The sequence below is a fragment of the Mollisia scopiformis genome (genome assembly GCF_001500285.1).
Source record: "Mollisia scopiformis unplaced genomic scaffold LY89scaffold_20, whole genome shotgun sequence".
Taxonomy (NCBI): Eukaryota; Fungi; Ascomycota; class Leotiomycetes; order Helotiales; family Mollisiaceae; genus Mollisia; species Mollisia scopiformis.
In genome coordinates this window covers 588130-605249 of record NW_017263600.1, presented here as the reverse complement: position 1 = coordinate 605249, position 17120 = coordinate 588130, and the positions used below count along the sequence as shown (strand labels likewise).

General features: G+C 47.5%; 4 protein-coding genes across 4 annotated transcripts; 2 read left to right on the top strand and 2 right to left on the bottom strand.

The window, feature by feature from the left end:
- Positions 1-1202: 1202 nt before the first annotated feature.
- On the bottom strand, positions 1203-7643 carry LY89DRAFT_687820 (uncharacterized protein). Its single transcript, XM_018215584.1, has 12 exons — positions 7111-7643; positions 5879-7027; positions 4369-5800; positions 4221-4307; positions 3997-4157; positions 3864-3931; positions 3777-3812; positions 3435-3456; positions 3050-3384; positions 2374-3002; positions 2176-2242; positions 1203-1887 (listed from the first exon to the last, which is right to left on the bottom strand). The coding sequence occupies exons 1-12, from the start codon at positions 7444-7446 to the stop codon at positions 1548-1550; spliced, it is 4662 nt and encodes a 1553-aa protein (XP_018067240.1). The 5' UTR covers positions 7447-7643; the 3' UTR covers positions 1203-1547.
- Positions 7644-8662: 1019 nt separating this feature from the next.
- Positions 8663-9744, bottom strand: LY89DRAFT_195981 (uncharacterized protein). The gene is made up of 3 exons (XM_018205743.1): positions 9433-9744; positions 9103-9366; positions 8663-9052 (listed from the first exon to the last, which is right to left on the bottom strand). Exons 1-3 carry the CDS (start codon positions 9581-9583, stop codon positions 8736-8738), a joined length of 732 nt encoding a protein of 243 aa, XP_018067239.1. The 5' UTR covers positions 9584-9744; the 3' UTR covers positions 8663-8735.
- A 1966-nt stretch (positions 9745-11710) lies between these two features.
- Positions 11711-13319, top strand: LY89DRAFT_195986 (macrophage erythroblast attacher protein-like protein). Its single transcript, XM_018205744.1, has 4 exons — positions 11711-11875; positions 11923-12459; positions 12511-12705; positions 12755-13319. The coding sequence occupies exons 1-4, from the start codon at positions 11825-11827 to the stop codon at positions 13193-13195; spliced, it is 1224 nt and encodes a 407-aa protein (XP_018067238.1). The 5' UTR covers positions 11711-11824; the 3' UTR covers positions 13196-13319.
- A 397-nt stretch (positions 13320-13716) lies between these two features.
- Positions 13717-15933, top strand: LY89DRAFT_195988 (uncharacterized protein). The gene is made up of 2 exons (XM_018205745.1): positions 13717-14078; positions 14132-15933. Exons 1-2 carry the CDS (start codon positions 13828-13830, stop codon positions 15720-15722), a joined length of 1842 nt encoding a protein of 613 aa, XP_018067237.1. The 5' UTR covers positions 13717-13827; the 3' UTR covers positions 15723-15933.
- The last annotated feature ends 1187 nt before the right edge of the window (positions 15934-17120 follow it).

Here is a 17120-nt window from a genome sequence, read left to right as displayed (position 1 = left end):
TCTCAATCGCACTCTCACTACCTCGAATGAATCCAGCTCCCCCCGCGTCATCAAGCATCACATTTTGGACCCTGCGTGCATATCTCCTCCACTCCTCTCCCATCCCATCCCATCCCATCCCAATTCCCCCCATCGTGCTTTTCCAAGCCATTTCTCGAATCGAGAATAGCATACTTACTATCTTATTGCTAAGCGGAGGGATTGATTCTTGCCTCGTTCAAAGTCATCATCGGCTATAGTAGTAGCACTTGGAAAGAAGGGGAGGAAAACTACCCTCCCTCTTTGTAAGAAACAAAACCAAGGAAAGTAAGTGATAGATAGCCTCGCAGGAGGTGAGATGTTGTTCTTTTATTCACATGCATTGATGTTTTGATGTGAAGGAAAGCAAGTCTATCTATCTATCTATCTAGGGAATTTCAAGAGTTAAGGTTAACATGCAGGCTGGTCAGTCAGTCAGTCAGTTAATTATTAGTTGAGCTCATTCTTCAACTGAGGGCATCCAACTGATCGACTGTTAATTACTTAGAAGTGACTGATAAGTTAATAAAACGTGACTTTTGATCACGTTATTTTATTAAAAAGTACCTAGGTAAGGTGGCTTTACTAGGTTATAATTATATTATTAAAAAATGTAAATATATCGAGTGTATAGTATAATAAGAGAGTACACACCAAGAAAATACACACCAAGAAAATACACACTAAGAAAATACACACTAAAAAAAAATGCACACTAAAAGAGTAATGCGAGTTGCACTTGCATACTTCAAAAAGGCTCATAAAGCTTAGAAGAGGGCTGTGAAAGATCAGTAAAATAGTAAATTAAAAGTCAAAAACATCACAATAAAAAGTTTTAAAATTTTTCACCACCCTATTTAATTAATCAAAGAGCCTTTTTTTTTTCACTATTTCGCCCCTGAATCCCCTCCAAAACCACCCCAAAAATGACTCCCAAAATCTCCAAAAATCTCATCTCTAAACTTATCAGTTAAGTTTACTACCAATTAGACTTTTAAATCACTAATAAACTTATTTCATTTGAAAAATCGTGAACTAATTAACTTTAACCACTCACTTATCAGTCGACTGACTGTTTGGTTGGTTGGCCAGCCTGTTAATAATATGCATGATGGTGGAAGTATTATCTATCTACTTGTTCATAGCAGAGGTACAAGTTACGCTTTTACACCGTTTTCGAATCAATGACAAAGGATATAAGAAGACCTGCTGCTTTACACCTCCCTCCCTCCCTCTCTTACCTAGAATAGTAACACAACAGCTTCGCATTCTCCCCCGCAAAAAAAACATATATAAAATAATTCTGTACTGTACACCACCCTGAAACAGTCGCCAACTCACCTGTACTACACACCTCACTCACTACCTTACCCCACCCTCGCTCACCACGACGAAGGAAATCAGCCTCATATCAATCACTGCATTTCACACAACCAACCAAGCAAAGCACAACAACTGACTCGAAACATCTCAATAATTTCTACTAACAACAAAATTCTACATACACCCCAAATCCCACCCCACCTCACCTACCTCAAACTCGCACTACCCTCCAACCCCGCCTCTTTCACCAACTTCCAGAAAAGTCCCTTCTCCTCCAGCAATTTCCTCGGGGTATCGAACTCCTTGACGACACCCGCTTCGAGGACGACGATCCGGTCGCTGTCGAGGATGGTGTTGATGCGATGCGCGATCGTGATGATGGTCCGCTTGCTGAAGAGCGGGGAGCGGAGCGTGGTTTGGAGCAGGGCGTCCGTTTCGACGTCCACGGCTGCGGTGGCCTCGTCCAGGACGAGGATGTTGGACGGGGTGAGGAGGGCGCGGGCCAGGGAGACGAGTTGGCGTTGGCCTTGTGAGAGGTTAGATCCGCTGTGAGAGGTGTTAGTCGTACTCGGTGATGGATGAAATGGAGGGTAGGATTTGTGAAAGGGAAGGGTATCGTGAGATGGGAGAAGGGGAGGTTGAATGGAAAGGGTGAGATTTCCGTGTATCTGCAATGCAAGGAATGGAAGCTCGACAACAGCGTATGTGGACATTTGCAAAACAGCCGTCGTGACCACTGGCCGCACCGACGATACCCAAGACGGGGGAACGGCTGTCAAGGGCTGTATGTCCAGCGATAAGACAATACCACAATATCAAAGAAAAGCGACTCACCCTTCATGGATCTTGGCTTCGAGGCCACCAGTCATTGTCGTTACATGGTCTTTCAGCCTGGCATGTTCTGCAATAATTCATTAGCCCAGGGTCCCCGCTGCACGACTCGCCGCTTGTAGAATTTGATGGCTCAGGTACCACAATGCCACTTCATCAATCGGCATTCCATGGATCGAATAAAAGAAGGGAATCACCTACCTAGCACACTCCAAAGCTCCGTGTCATCATGCACAGCTCCAGGGTCGAGATTATCCCTGATCGTGCCTTCGAAAAGAGCCGCATCCTGTGGGATGATTGCTAACCGCCGCCTCAAATCCAGCAAGCCTATCGTTGATGTGTTGAGCTGGTCAATGCTGATGTTTCCTATGGCCGGCTCGATAATCCGGAACAAAGCGAGAGTCAAAGAGCTTTTCCCCGCACCAGTACGACCCACGACGCCAATCTTTTCGTGTGGCTTAATATCAAGATTGACGTTCTTGAGGACAAGGTCTAACCCTTCTCGATACCTTGTGCTGTAGTTGTTGAACTGTACCGCACCGGCTGCTGGCCAGCTGATTGGTGGTCGGCTTCTATGAATCACTTCGGGGGCTTCACTTGGAAGTCGTGCATATTCGAGAACACGTTCCACCGAGACAATATTTGTCTCAACCTCAACGGTTTGGCGGACGATCCAGTTCAGCGATTGCGTAATTTGGAGGGCATAAGACATAGCCAAACCGACGAGTCCGGCTGACAGTCCACTACCTGTGGACACAGAAATAATGGCGAATCCGGCTGCGCTGAGAATGATGATCGATCCAAGGAATTCGAGGCGTACAGCAAGCCATCTGCATAGGTCAGCACCACTGAGACTACCTGTTGCAGTCACACGTACCTATTGGCATTGATCGAAGGGAAATAAGCCCGAAGATTTGCGTCCACTCTCCATTCGTTTTCTGCCGCGAAACGTAACTGCTGCCGGTATGCCCGAATTGTGGTGATACCTCCAAGCGACTCCTGGAAATGCGCATAGATAGGACTTCGACTCACACTATCCAAACGTTTGAGTTCTCGTGACGTTCTAAGATAATATCGCTGAACCCAATAGTACACCCCAGAAAGTGGGACGATCAGGGCGACAAAGGCAGGGGTCGATGTCGAGATGACGGCCAGTGTGAAGATTGCGCGTGCGCTGTTCACGAATAGCATATTGAATGTTCGGGCCAGAACCTAAACAGGTCAGGATCGCACCAGCAGTCTGGTAACACAGATAAACTTACCTCGTCAACCCGATAGATATCGCTGGCAAGTGACTGGTGTCAGTAAAACAGCGATGAGATGGGATGGACAACTGGTGTTGCACAGCATAAGGAATGGCAAATAGGCGGACCGATCAAGGCGGCATCTGCACCGTGCTGAATGCAGAGTTGCGGGGTTTTCACCACTTGGTCACTCATGAAGCATGTGTTATAGACCAGCCCCTTCTGCACGCACCAGCATGGCCCCGCAATCGTAATCAGTGTGAGCCAGAGGTTTCAACCGCCACTGGCGGTTTTGATGCCATGGGAAGCAATCCTTGCCCAGTCATACTGAAAGAATCTAAGATCATGGTGTGCACTAACCTTGAAAATCTGTTGAGGATACGCCCGGCTGGAGTTCTAATATCCGGTTAGTCAAGAGTCGTTTCGGACCCATTTCCGTGGACTTACGTTTCGAAGAAGCTCATTGGTGACCTGAAAATAGCAAAAGCCATCCTTTCGTGGAGCTTTCTAGACGCCTAGCGAACCAGAACATTAGCTTCCGTACCGTTTCAAGCCTTCAATGTAAGTGAATGTCACTGACCTCGATCGAACAAAAGATCCAGAGGATCAATGTCTGAACCACAACCAAGCCGGCCCCACCGATGCCGAAAGCAAAGTAGACACCGATGTACTTCCCGACATTGGGGTTTCGGCCCTCTTCTCCATTTTTCTCGGCCCACTGCTTAAGCCAGACGCTGCCCCCTGTGAATATCAGTAACCAAAGAACTGTCTGGGGAAATTGTGCATAGAAAAAGCAAAACTTACCGATTTGTGCTGTTTGTCCACCGATCAACATCAGGAGATATATAGCCACCGCATACAAATTGCTTGTCTTAGCATACTCGGCGTAAACTAATGCAAGAAGTCAGCCATCGATCAAAGATCTTAAACCGGGAGTCGCGGAAAGCAGTACCGTCCCATTTCACCTTCCCCTGTTCGGAGAATTCCTTATTTTGTTTTGTCTTCCCACTCTCTTCCTCATCTCGAAGCTTCCCTCGTGGTCCTCTGAAGCTCGCCGTACTCGCGCGTCTCAACGTCGCCATGCTTCCCTTGCGTTTCTTGACCGCCGATCCCGATGGTCGAATCGGCTGCAGTTGCGTCAATCGTTCCTGTGCTTCTTCTATCTCATCTTCCCTTTCACCGTCTGGTCTGTCGGTGTCGATGATCGTCGATGAATCGCTTGAGGTGGTCTCCTCCGAGGTCTCTGATTCTTGTGAATCCTGGTTCCCTGCAGTCCTGACGAGGTTTGCAATCTCGCCTCTCATCGCGATGAGCTGTTCGTATGTGCCACGTTCAATAATCTTTCCTTCTCTGATCAAACAAATAAAGTCAGCTTCCACCAAGACTGGGATAGAATTGGTGGCCAGGATTCTTGTCTTTCCACTGAGCAAGCCATTGGGTCCGAGAACATTGTCTATCAAGTGTCGGCCGACATGTTGATCGACAGCTGAGAGGCAATCATCAAGCAGGTAGATATCAGCTCGGGCGTACACCGCTCTTGCCAGCGTCAATCGTGCTTTCTGGCCTCCACTGAGGGAGATGCCACGTTCGCCAACTTCCGTCTCATCTCCCTCAGGCAATTGGGCAAAGTCTTCGATCAGAGCGCAGGCCTTGACGGTCTTTTCGTAAAAGACGGGGTCATATCGATGCCCAAAAGTGATATTCTCTTTGACTGTGGCATTCATAACCCAAGGTTGTTGAGCCACATAGGCTGTATTTCCATGGACCACAACTTGGCCTTTGACTTTCCATAAATCTCCAAGAAGAGCTTGAAGGAATGAAGACTTTCCAGCACCAACTCTGCCAACGACACAAGTAAGTTCTCCCTTTGCTGCTGAGAAGTTGATATCTTCAAGTGCGTTGCGGTCCGAATGTCGATCCCAGGAGAAGGTTCCATCACGCACGGAGATGCTCTCGTCTCCATTGCTATCGACGGGTCCTCTGACGATCACGGCATCGGGTTGAAGTTCCTCTGCAACGAAGAACGCTGTCAAACGACCAACAGCAACAGATGCTTCGATGATGGAGGTGATGACCATAGGCAGGATAGCCAGTGGGAAGGTGAGGAGGTTGAATAGAGTCAAGGCGGGGAATACAATGTCGGTCGTCAATGGAACATTCTTCGTCAGAACAAAAACGGTGAACGTTGAGCAAGATACCAAGAAAGGAGTCGTTGACCAAGTAAAGTTGGCAACGGCTTGAGCAGCACCGATCTTTCGAAGAGTTTTGAGTTCCTGGTCATTTCGTACATAGTTGAGCTTTTGCATAAATGCACTACCCCAAGCGTATAACTTGATGCTCTTCATGTTATTGACGATTTCAGCGATTAGTCTGGTTCTGGAGTCCTGTTCATGTGATTAGCTCGCTACCCCTTTTTTTGCTGACTCCCAAAGCAAGTCTGATCACAACCAGGTTTTGCTTACCTTATTCTTCATCTGCTCCTTTTGCAGCGTCTTCATCAGTCTGGCAATGAGACCATTGATAGGAATCATGAGGATCATAGCTCCAACACCAGCCAACATAGAAAGACCAACAAGTTGATACAAACTAACCATACACAGGATAATCTGATACGGTGCCGACCAAAGCTGCTGACCGTATTGTGTAAGATCCTGCAGCCTCTGCGTATCGACAGCCATATAATTGACAATGTCGCCCGTAGACTTTGAAGCTCTTCCCTCGTTTGACAATTTTAGTGACTTTGCATAGATAGAAGCTGTCAACGCAGTCTTGATACGCATACCGGTCTCGAAAGCTCGTTGAAAGTACTGATGAAGAGCCATAGTCTGACCCACAGAAACAGAAAACATAGCCAACGCAATAGCGGCTCCCTTAATTACTGGCTGAGGATTCTCATACCGGTACGAATCCACAAAATTGATCAATAGCCTCAACAACTGCGGCTGCACGAAAGCCAACGTATCCGAAACAGTCTTAAACACAGCACCTCGAAAATAGGGTCCACTGAATCCTCTGAAGATGGCCATCCAAAGACTAGGATGCTTCTTGGTTTCCAGCTCATGTTCCCAAGCTTTCTGGAAAGCATCTCCTGTCGCTTTCGTGGTATCTCTCTTCGCCAGATTCCACAGATCATCTTCTGTCAAGAATTTCTTGTATCCATGTCTCATCATCGGCGTCATCCAGCTGAATGTCAAAATCGAGAAAACGGTCGCATACTCAATCGGGCACTCGTCCTCGTCCCCAATGGCATTATACACACTATTCTTCTTTGGCACCAACCATTCTAAGCCAAACTCCACCCATGACAATGCGAAGCCAATACAATATGCAATGAAGTATGGAAGATGTTTATCGTAGATCTGCTGTGAGATCAAAGAGCGTAGCTTGACGGACCAAGCTATGAGAATGAACAACCAGTAGAATAGCACCACTCCGTTCGCATTGCGTAACCTGCTATGTTCCAGCCATTGAATTGTGAATATAACTCCCAGCGACAATATCGTCAACACGCTCGTCCAGAATCGGAAATCGCCCGCCCAGACATCAGGATAGTTCAGGATCTGGAAGACCAGTTGAACGGCACACGAAAGACCAATGGCTATAATCAACGCCTATACACTAATCAGCCTCATTCTTCACAGCAGATCCATATCTATCCCCAAAACAGAGAATATCTCAATCTCAGCAAACGTACCTGCTTAGTCCAAAAATTCCAATCCCTCTCCACCTCCGCCTTTTGTTTCCGCCTCACCAACCACCACACAGCTATGGCTCCGAATAAAATCCCATACACAGCAACACTCGACACCCACACATCCATAAAACAAGGTGTGAAGTCATATCTCTCCCGACTTAACGGACCCCATCCTTCTCGATTCCCGCACAACGGCTGCGGATTCTTCTTCTCTGCAGAAAGGTACCCGTAGCCCAGCTCTACGATCGAAGCCCGGAAGCCAGTAAAGGAACCCGTAGAGTAGAGCAGGGCCTGGGAAGAATGCGCTGGCGAGGATGCGCTGCTGCCGTGAGGCATGGTGGTGGAGGAAGTTGAGACCTCCAGTCGTGTAGAAGGTGTCTGTCTCTGCTGGAGAAGAGAATGAATGTCGGCAGAAAGGACACAAGAGAATGTCGGCGTGGGACGTGGAAGGAGGAGTGTAGGTGGAAGGGAAAGAAATGAAAAGAGTTCCAAAATATCCAGATGCACTCGTTGGATAGGCGGGCGAGATCAGATCAACAGCACCCAGACAGAGCTCGGAATTAAGCTAATGGCTACGTACCGCGGACGTCAACTGACAAAGCACCTCTACACAACATCTGCCACCGCTCTTTGATCCCCGCCAATTATGCATCTACATTCACTGTGCATATCCTCACATCTAATTTATTTCTATTCCTATTTTCTACGTTGCGTGGATGCTACGAGTAATGTTCTGTTTTATCATTTTATGCTTGTTGGCCCCACCCCACTTTCGTAATCCCAACTGTTCATGCAGTGAAATGCAATTCGTCCACACTGATTGGGTAGACGTCACCATTCAAGCTTTCAGAGCCTCACCTGCACATCCTGTCGATCGCCAAACCAAAAACTCATGTAAGACACAGAACCAGTCTATTATGCAGATATTACCTATAATAAAGTCAAGATCAAGAAATCATCCGAAGAAGGGAACATATCGTGTGAAAGAATCATGTTGGTGTTAAGATGATCTTAAGACCCAGCCTCGTTTGCAAGGCTTCTGATATTAACAAGTGAGACATCAGAAACACAACCGTTGGCAGGTGCATGATTGAAAACTTTTGAGAAAGAAAAATATCTCGGGACCGAATTTCAACGCTATACGTGCCGCTCTTCCGCGATTCATCCAACCAAAATCCGACTCTAGTGATATCCTCGGATCCGAATAACTCGGGGTTGGGCTGATTTAAGGTTATTAGACATTGTCACAATGCACACTAGGCAACAAGATAAAGACACAGATCATTTTCTTCTTCGCTACCTGTCACACTCGAAAAATCGCAGACGCCAGAGAAATGTAGAAAAGACCTGGTTTTTTCTCGTTCTAGAAAGACCACCAGCATCAAATCCTCCTTTCCTCCTGCGAAAGAAAAAGAGAAACGAAGGTCCCATGATCAAAAGTCCCGACCGGCAATGCCAAAGAGGTCCCACCGCCGATTAGAAGGAAATAAAAGCACGAAAGTCGATACATGAAGAGTCGGAAAAAGGCGAAATCATCAATCGTGGCAGGGTATCATCCTAGCGAAGTCGTAAAACACCGGATCCTGCTTTGAGAATGGCCGCCCATGACTGAAGAAGCAACTTTTCTAGTTGTCTCCTTCGTCTTTCTTGGGAGCTAGACCGGCGCTTTGACAAGTCTTCTTCCAAGTCTCAACCTCTCTCCATGCCCGCTCACACTCTGCCTTCAACTTGTCATTGCTGGCACTAAGCTCTGCAATGGCTTGTTCGGTGAGGAGCTTCTCAAGAGTCCACTTCTCGATATTTTGGGTCTCATTCTCCTTCAGTTGGGTGATGAACTGGACGGCACGTTGTAAGATAGAGCCTTTGTTCTTCTCACAGCCTGGGACGATCTTGGCCAGCTCGTTGATACCTTCGTTGATGGTTTCTCGGCGACGGCGTTCAACTGTAGCTTGTTAGCCTGCAGATCAAGAATGGCAGACCGCAATAGCTTACCCTCCTTGTGGTTGTCCTTGCGGACCTTGTGCCACTCATCAGAACCGACGGCCGGCTTGGAGTTCCGGCTAGACGGAGTCGAGTCCATGAAGCTGTCTTGTTGCTGGCTATTGTCCATAAAGGAAGATTCGGGGTTGCGATCGGAATCTGAGCCTGGGTTGCCAAACGACAGGTCGGTTGGTTGAGGAACAGTCATAGTAGGGTAGATGCCAGCAAGTGCAGCGGCAGCGGTAGAAGCATGCTCGGCAGAACCGTTGTGGTTGTCTAGGTTTTGGTGTAAGGAGTTGTAGTCTTGCAGAGCTTCAATAACACCATCATGTTGGCCCTTACCATTATTGGGAGAGATACGCTTGTTACCTCGTCTCGTGTCATCAGCTGATTCAGAGTCTCTCTTGCGCTTGGAGTTGGGAACGCCGTCTTCTCCACGCATAGCATTTGCAACCTCCTGCAAGCCGGAATGCTCAAGATCCATGTCAGCCATTATCGCAGGTATGAACGGCTCGTGACTCTTCTTTTGATATGATTCGTTCGAGGGGTAGAGTATGGGTCCGAGAGGCGCAGATGACCTCGAGGGGTTGGTAGGTAGCTTTAAGGCTGAACCTGTTCTTTCGGAGCAGTAGATGACGTGTTCTACCGAGCTTCACACAGGTACAACGAGAAGGTGTACTGCGATCCTTAATCAGTCCCAGAGGCAGTCTGATTCGCACCGATGAGGATTCTCGAAACGCTCTGCTGCAGTAGTTCGTTCAGCGTTCTGTCGCGACGAACGTTTTTGTACCCTTCAAAGTAGCACACACCAGGTCAGCACGTGTCATTGCAGATGAGGAACCACATAGCAATTGAATTGCGGATGCGCCGACAGGACAGAAAACGTTCAGCGACTTGGACGACGGTCTGCAGGCTCGACAGGTCATTGTAACAACGCGCTGGCGAGGTACAGTCAAGACGAGGACAATGGAGAATGGAGGATGGAGAGTCGCTCGTGCAAACAGAGACATTGTTTGATTGAGGGCGCGCAGTACAAGAGCAGAAGAATTGATTCTGCACAGCGTGATGTGACATGACATGACATGGAAAGGGAGGAAGCAATTTTGTTCGCGGTGTTTGCGATCCGGTGACAAGACGGCGAAGCGCACTGTGGTTTTCGACCCACGGCCAGCCGCGGTGAGGCCGGGCATTGGAGCACCTAACGAGTGATCGTGACCTCTTTCCAGCGGTCGCGTGGAAATCGACCAACTGTGACTTGCGCTGCGGCCAGTTGCACGAGTTGTGGAAGGGAGCAGGAACAGCGCGAAGAAGCGCAACGTGAAGTGTGATGGGGGAACGGGATTTGGACTTATAGGAGATTCAGGCGCAACATACCTTGCAGGCAGGACTATCTGACTTGTTGATCCGAGTCTCACAACCGACGATGCGACACGCGGGTCTGTTGACTTATCTGGCTGCAACGCGCCGAAAAGAGGTCGAAAGGAGGCAAAAATCGCAGTAGTATCGAGGCAATGTCCAGAAGAACACCGACGAGAATTTTACTTGATGTTCGCGCACCCGCTTGTTGTACTGTCGACGGGGCAGATCGAGGTCAATGGGGGGTCGAAAGTCAGCAGACCGAACGAAACGTGATTGACGGGGCGTCAGGATCACGAGCTTCGAGTTGACGAACGAGAATCCAAAGAACCTGGGATGGTTGAATGCAGATTGAGAAGAAGAGTCGCAAGATGAGACACGCAGGACACCCTCTTGACGGTCAAGATGGATGGTCGACGATGATATCTTGAGGGGATTGAAAGAGGTTTTCACATGACGGGGTGTCAGGTGGTGTAGAGACCGAAGTCCGTCTGAATCGGCTAGACGCGAAGGGGAATAGCGCATTTCGGCTAATCATGGTCAGACAGCCGGCATTGGAGGAGGCTGGAAGCTTCACAAACTTGAGCATTTTATGAAGGACAATGGATCTGAGGGGGACTGAGTAGTCTCAGCGCAATAAGATGTGAGCTTGTCCTCAAGTGTTATAGTCCTTGGTTATGGAATAGTGTTGCGGCTCTTCGGCTTTCAACTTTGTGGATTTCATCGTCGGCAGAGCGTACTTGCGCCACTGGTTTCTATAGACAGCAGTTGGACATGACACCTCCATCTTGATGCAAGAGGATAAAGTACTTTACATGTGAAGAGAGGATGGTAATGAGAAGGGGTTCCCTTTGGCTTGACTCTATGCTGTTTAGTAAAATAAGACAATCTCCAATATATGCTCAATGGATTGTTGTCAACGCTCTTAATCGGAGCTATGTTGTTTTCGTGCATCAAGTTATCCTCTCTCTCGAGGTCTCCAGAGCGATTTTCCCCCCCACACTATTTACTCCTTGCCAAGGAAATAAGTATCACGAGCATGAAACTCTCTTGGATCAACCCTGAATTTGCGTTGCATCGTCCACCAATAAGAAAGCTTTCTCGATTTCAGCACCTGACTTTGTCGCCCACCGTATCACTATCGCGATAGTCGGATTTAAGCTTCACAACGACATACACCATTCACTCGACTGATATTGAAACCCACTGCCAGCACAGCAATTATTGAATTTCATCCTCGGACTTGGATACCCTAAGATCAGTTCGAAGACTAATATTAAGGATCAAACCTTCGAGTCATTTCGATTACTATATCGAATTCAACAGCTACCCTGAGCTATTCTCCAAGCTGCTGCATGACAGCACTTCCCACCGCAACATGGCAGACCACATCACCTCAAAGCTGAACCCGGATACTCACCTCATTCTTGTATGTTCCCCATTCTCCGTTCGAAATCTACAGCTAACAGTCTGCAGGATCAACCCCTCCTCCGCCTCCCCTTCGAGCTCCTCCGCAAGAACTTCAAACTCGCCCATTTCAACGTCGAGAAAGACTCGCTCGCGATCAAGACCAGCCTGAAGGAGACTGCCAATTCATCACAGTCATCCTCTTCTCCAGACGAAGTCCTGAAGAATGTCGACTCTATGCTTGCCAAAATGCGGGGTTTGAAACGCAAACTGACAGCATGTTCGGAAGAAGAGGCGAGACTACACCAGCAGTCACAAAGCAGGATACGACATTTGGGAGAATTGTATACTATGCAGAGTCTCGATGATGTAAAGTACGAGGAATGGTCAAGGACAAGATTGGACCGGCTGCTGGTAGACTATCTGCTGCGGAATGGCTACAAGGAGAGTGCGGGGGCATTGGCAACAGAGAAGGGTATTGAGGACCTTGTGGATGTTGAAACATTCGTGCAGATGAGCAGAATACGAGAGTCATTACAGAATGGCAGAGTCACAGAAGCTTTGGCGTGGTGTAATGACAACAAGAAAGAGTTAAGGAAGATGGACGTATGTATATTTTCTCTCATACCACTGCACGGCATACTGATTTGACTGTAGAGTAACCTCGAATTCATGCTCCGATTCCAACAATACATTGAACTCGTACGAACACAAGACCAATCCAAACTCCTCGAATCAATAGCCCACGCAAAGAGATATCTCCTCCCATTCAAAGATACTTATCCCAAGGAAGTCCAACAAGCATGTGGTCTTCTCGCCTTCCCGCCAGGAACCCATGCAGACGTTTACAGCGTATATTCACTCATTCTTGTTTGATATACCTCTCACTAACAGGAACCAGGAACTCTACAGTCCGTCACGCTGGACAACCCTCTCGACTCTATTTATGCAAACTCACAACTCCCTTCTATCCCTCCCATCCGTTCCACTCCTTCACATCGCCTTATCAGCCGGTCTATCTGCCCTCAAAACTCCCTCGTGCCACTCATCCCATAACAACAATACATCAATATCACCGACTTCTTCGTCTTCTCTCACCACCTCTGTCTGTCCAATCTGCAGCACAGAACTTAATCTCCTTGCACGCAACGTTCCATACGCACACCATACAAAGAGCCATGTGGAAAGTGACTTAGTGTTGCTGCCGAATGGATGTGTGTACGGGTTGCAGAGGTTGGAAGAGTATAGTCGGAAAGCGGGATTGGAGGCTGGATTTGTGAAGGACCTGAGAGGTGGGGAGATGTTTGAGGTTGGAACTCTTAAGAAAGTCTACATCTCATAGAGAAAGAACGTTGCTAGGGCATGGTATTCATAAGCTTCAGAACCACCGGTGTATTCTCTGTTCCATTGCCCGATTTTTTCATATGACGAATCTCTCTCGCCTGTCTCAGGAGTCCTACGCGCAGACAACCACGGCTAAGCCTATTCTGTAAAGCTTATACGCATCTGGAAGACCCCCATCTCTCTTCCTCGGCCAAGGTGCCCAGGTAGATGTAAATCGAGGCTGTGGCTGAAGCTAACTCCACGTGATGCGCCTCATGCAGTTGTCATTGGCAGGACATCAGCGAATTATATCGCTCCTTCCGCAACTACTTAAACCTCGTCGACCTGGAGCCTCACGATGTTCTTCGAAACAAAACATTACCATAATCCAGCCTCACTTCTATGTGGACATTCCGTCGTTGGACTAAATTCTTTTGGACTGACGCAATGTCCGTAAACACAATAATTACCGCCGCTTGTACGGCTGGCAAGACTGCCCTTAGTTCTGCGACCAGCCTCGTATCTCTCATCGAGAGTATTGAGGCTGAGAGCACAGTAGTTGAAAAAATTCATTAAGAAGTCGGATCTTTTATCACCACCTTGACAGCAGTCAACGCTTCCCTTCAGTCCATCTCCAGCAGCGAGCCAGACATGTTCGCCGCCAGTGACATGAGGTTCTGGTCAACCGTCGGAGACGTTATCAAGAATTCTTGCGAAACGATCAAGGAACTACACAATTTCTGCGCATGTTTCAAGGCCATCGCTAACAAGGACTCGAATGTGTCTCAAAAGCCTCTGCAAGCATTCTGGCTTGATGCCACGGCCGAGAAGCTCAAAAAGTTGAGAGACCAGACATACGCACATCACAGCAGTCTTTTTCTCATTCTGCAGACTATGAACATGTATGTAATGACAATCTGGTTAGAACAATTAGAAGTCGCTGATCAATAGATAGATGTCTCTGTTCTCCAGCACCAGATGTAATCATCAATGACCTTAACAGAAAGATAGACCTTTTAGTTCAGCTGATTACTCAAACCTCTTCAGCACATAGATCTGACATCGAGGGTGATGATCAAAATTCATTGCACTCACACGCTAACACGGAGCTCATCGACGCCGTGAACAATGTAGCAAAAGCCGCCAAGCTCATCCAGTCACAAAGCCACACCAGCCACCCACCCAGTCAGACCTTTGATCATGTCGAATCGTGGAGGCAACAACTGCGAGCTGCTGCGAACGAAGCCAGCTCGCAAGCCTCGACAACAAGTACTGCTCATCCAAGTCAGCGAACTCCACCAAGCTCCCTGGAAACATCAAGCGAGACAACCGAGACTCCTGCTCATGACGAGTCAGACAGCGAAGACGAGCTAGAACTCGAAGTGCTTGAGCAATGTCTTCAAGAAGCTAATGCTGCACTCAAGAAATCCCGACACGAGGACGCTGCATTATTCTATCGAGAAGCCTTTTCAATCGCAGAATCATTGTCTCCCAAGAAGCAAGAGCGATTCGGATTGAGCGACGTTCGTCTCAGAACTGCGGTCTGCTGTTTCTTCGAGAATAACTTCAAAGAAGCAGAAAAGATTGCGACTGAAGTGAAGAATCGAGAGACTATCAGTCCTACGAATGCAGATCGAATCCGAAAACTTGATGCAACACAGCTTCTAGCAGAGATCTACCTATGCAGCGGAAAGTATCGGGAAGCAGAAAAAGAATGCCGTGCTGCGTGGAAAGGTCGCTACAAAGCACTCGGCAAACAGGATCTGTCCTGCTTTGTCTCCTTAAGTCTCTTATCCTTGATCATGGAGATGCAAGGGAACTATGCTCGAGCCATAACCTACAAGAACATGATTCCCTCGAACATCAACGATGCCACCGTCCGAGCTCGCCGTGATCGAGTCATCGAAAGTGCAGCTGGAGGTCCAGCAATCATGCACAGCAAGAATATTGCCAAGGTGAAGAACATCACCCCTGAAGCTAGGGCAAAAGGCATCGATGAATTCTTCAACAAATTCGTTCGGAACAGCGACGACTCTAGTGTGGGAAGATTACTCTACGACGCATGCGGACAGGGACTAGCCAATTTAGTCCACCTACTCCTGACTGGCTGGAGTCCAAGATTCGAGCTCTACATGCCAGGACACCAAGGCAAAAGCACTGTAACAACCAAAGACATTGCAGCTGTCTACGGCCCGTTCCAAGAAACCGTCCTCCATGCAGCCATCCAAGGAGGTAATGTTGCAGTCTTCAAACTCTTACTAGAAGCCGGAGCAGACCTCAAAACCACAGAAGGACGAGAAATATTCCGTGGACTAATCAAGTCGAAAGATTCAGCTCTCATTGATCATATCATGGGCTCGAAGGATTCTCAACTCATTGATTATATGATTGGAAAGTTAGGGCCAGATTTCACTGCTCTGAAGGATCCTAGAGGGAGGAATTTGGCGGCAATTGCGAGGGATACGACGGGTGGGTGGGAGTGGTTGAATGAGCGGATTGATAACTGGTATTCCTCGAGGAATAGAACAAGGCCTGCTTGGCAGTAGTGGCGCATGCTTTTTGGTCTTTGTGGTGATTGAGATTTGGATGTTGTGATGATCAATGAAATTTGTTTTCTATGAATTGGATATGTACTCTGCTTGTCAAAGTCTGTCAATGTTTTGTTTGATCTCTTTCATGCAATGTCCGAAAACCACGCAGGTTGCCAATCCCACCGACTATCGACAAACGACAACTCGGGAAGCTTGAAAGTGTGTGAACTTGTTGCTATCTTCAAGCCCTTATCCTTTGTTTCTCGTGCAGCTAGTTTGTGTTATTCTTTCCGAGAGGGATCGGTGGTGTATATATAGTTCGATTGGAGGAGGTGAAATTTGGATTCGAGGGCCGGGGTTGTTGGGTGAATGTGGAAAGACTAAAAGTTGGGTGAATTTGTCAGGGTGTGAAAGAGGGGAAAGTTGAGTGAATGTTTCAGGGAAGGTAAAGTCGCGTGAATGTATTGAATTGTCGAAGTGTGTTAAGTCGTGTGAATATTTCAGACGTCAAGGAAAGGTAAAGTAGTGTGAATATGTAGAAAATTACTCCGGTATTGCTTCATTATCATTCAATTCACCAACCATGACAGCAAAAGGAAGATTCCAGTCTGCGTAGAGGAAGTATAAAAACACGTCTTCTTTAGCCGTGAAAAGACAAGCAACTGCAAGGCAGATCTGAAGGGAAAGGAACGGGTTCCATGTCACCGGAAGTTCTGTGTTGCTATGGTGGTGCTCCGGGGGAGAGTGGGGTCTAAATCTGGAACTTTTGGAGACGTCATAGGTTTATCGTGGAAGGCGTAGTATGAGAGGGCCCAGAAAGTTGGCAAGAAAGAAAATGTTGACAAGGAGGAAGAGATTGGCAACAATAAAAAGTCTTACCGTCTTGATTTCGATTGAGGAGCATGAGGGCAACAAGTTTTGAGGAACTGTGCAGGTGTCCCGGCTCATGGCCGGATGACCACCGGGACCATCCTGTATTGGGATCATTGAACTCGAGAAATCTACAGTATATGGTTCTTTCATGCCGTCGTTATATAGAAGATAAGTGTCCCGGTGAAGATCGTTGTAAGGTATTGTCATAGTGAATCGTACTCGCAGCCCTCTACCTCGACTGGAATTCACCTTCGTGTACTTGGGCAAGATATATCCTAACCAAACATCCCTAGCGCCTCTCTCGCACTAGTCCCACTCCAGACAACCCTCTATATAAAGTTAAATAAGCAAATATTTACCATGTAGTCCGGAAAACCCAAGGTTATCTAATATATTGTTAGCTCAGTTGACAGATTTCCAGATGGACTTATAGCCTCTTCAAAACTAGCACTGGCTGCTCGTTTGGAAGAACCATCGGTTTCGATCGATGGTTCTGAGTTTTTGTGTTTTTGGCATTTTTGGACTTGGTAAAACCCTCAT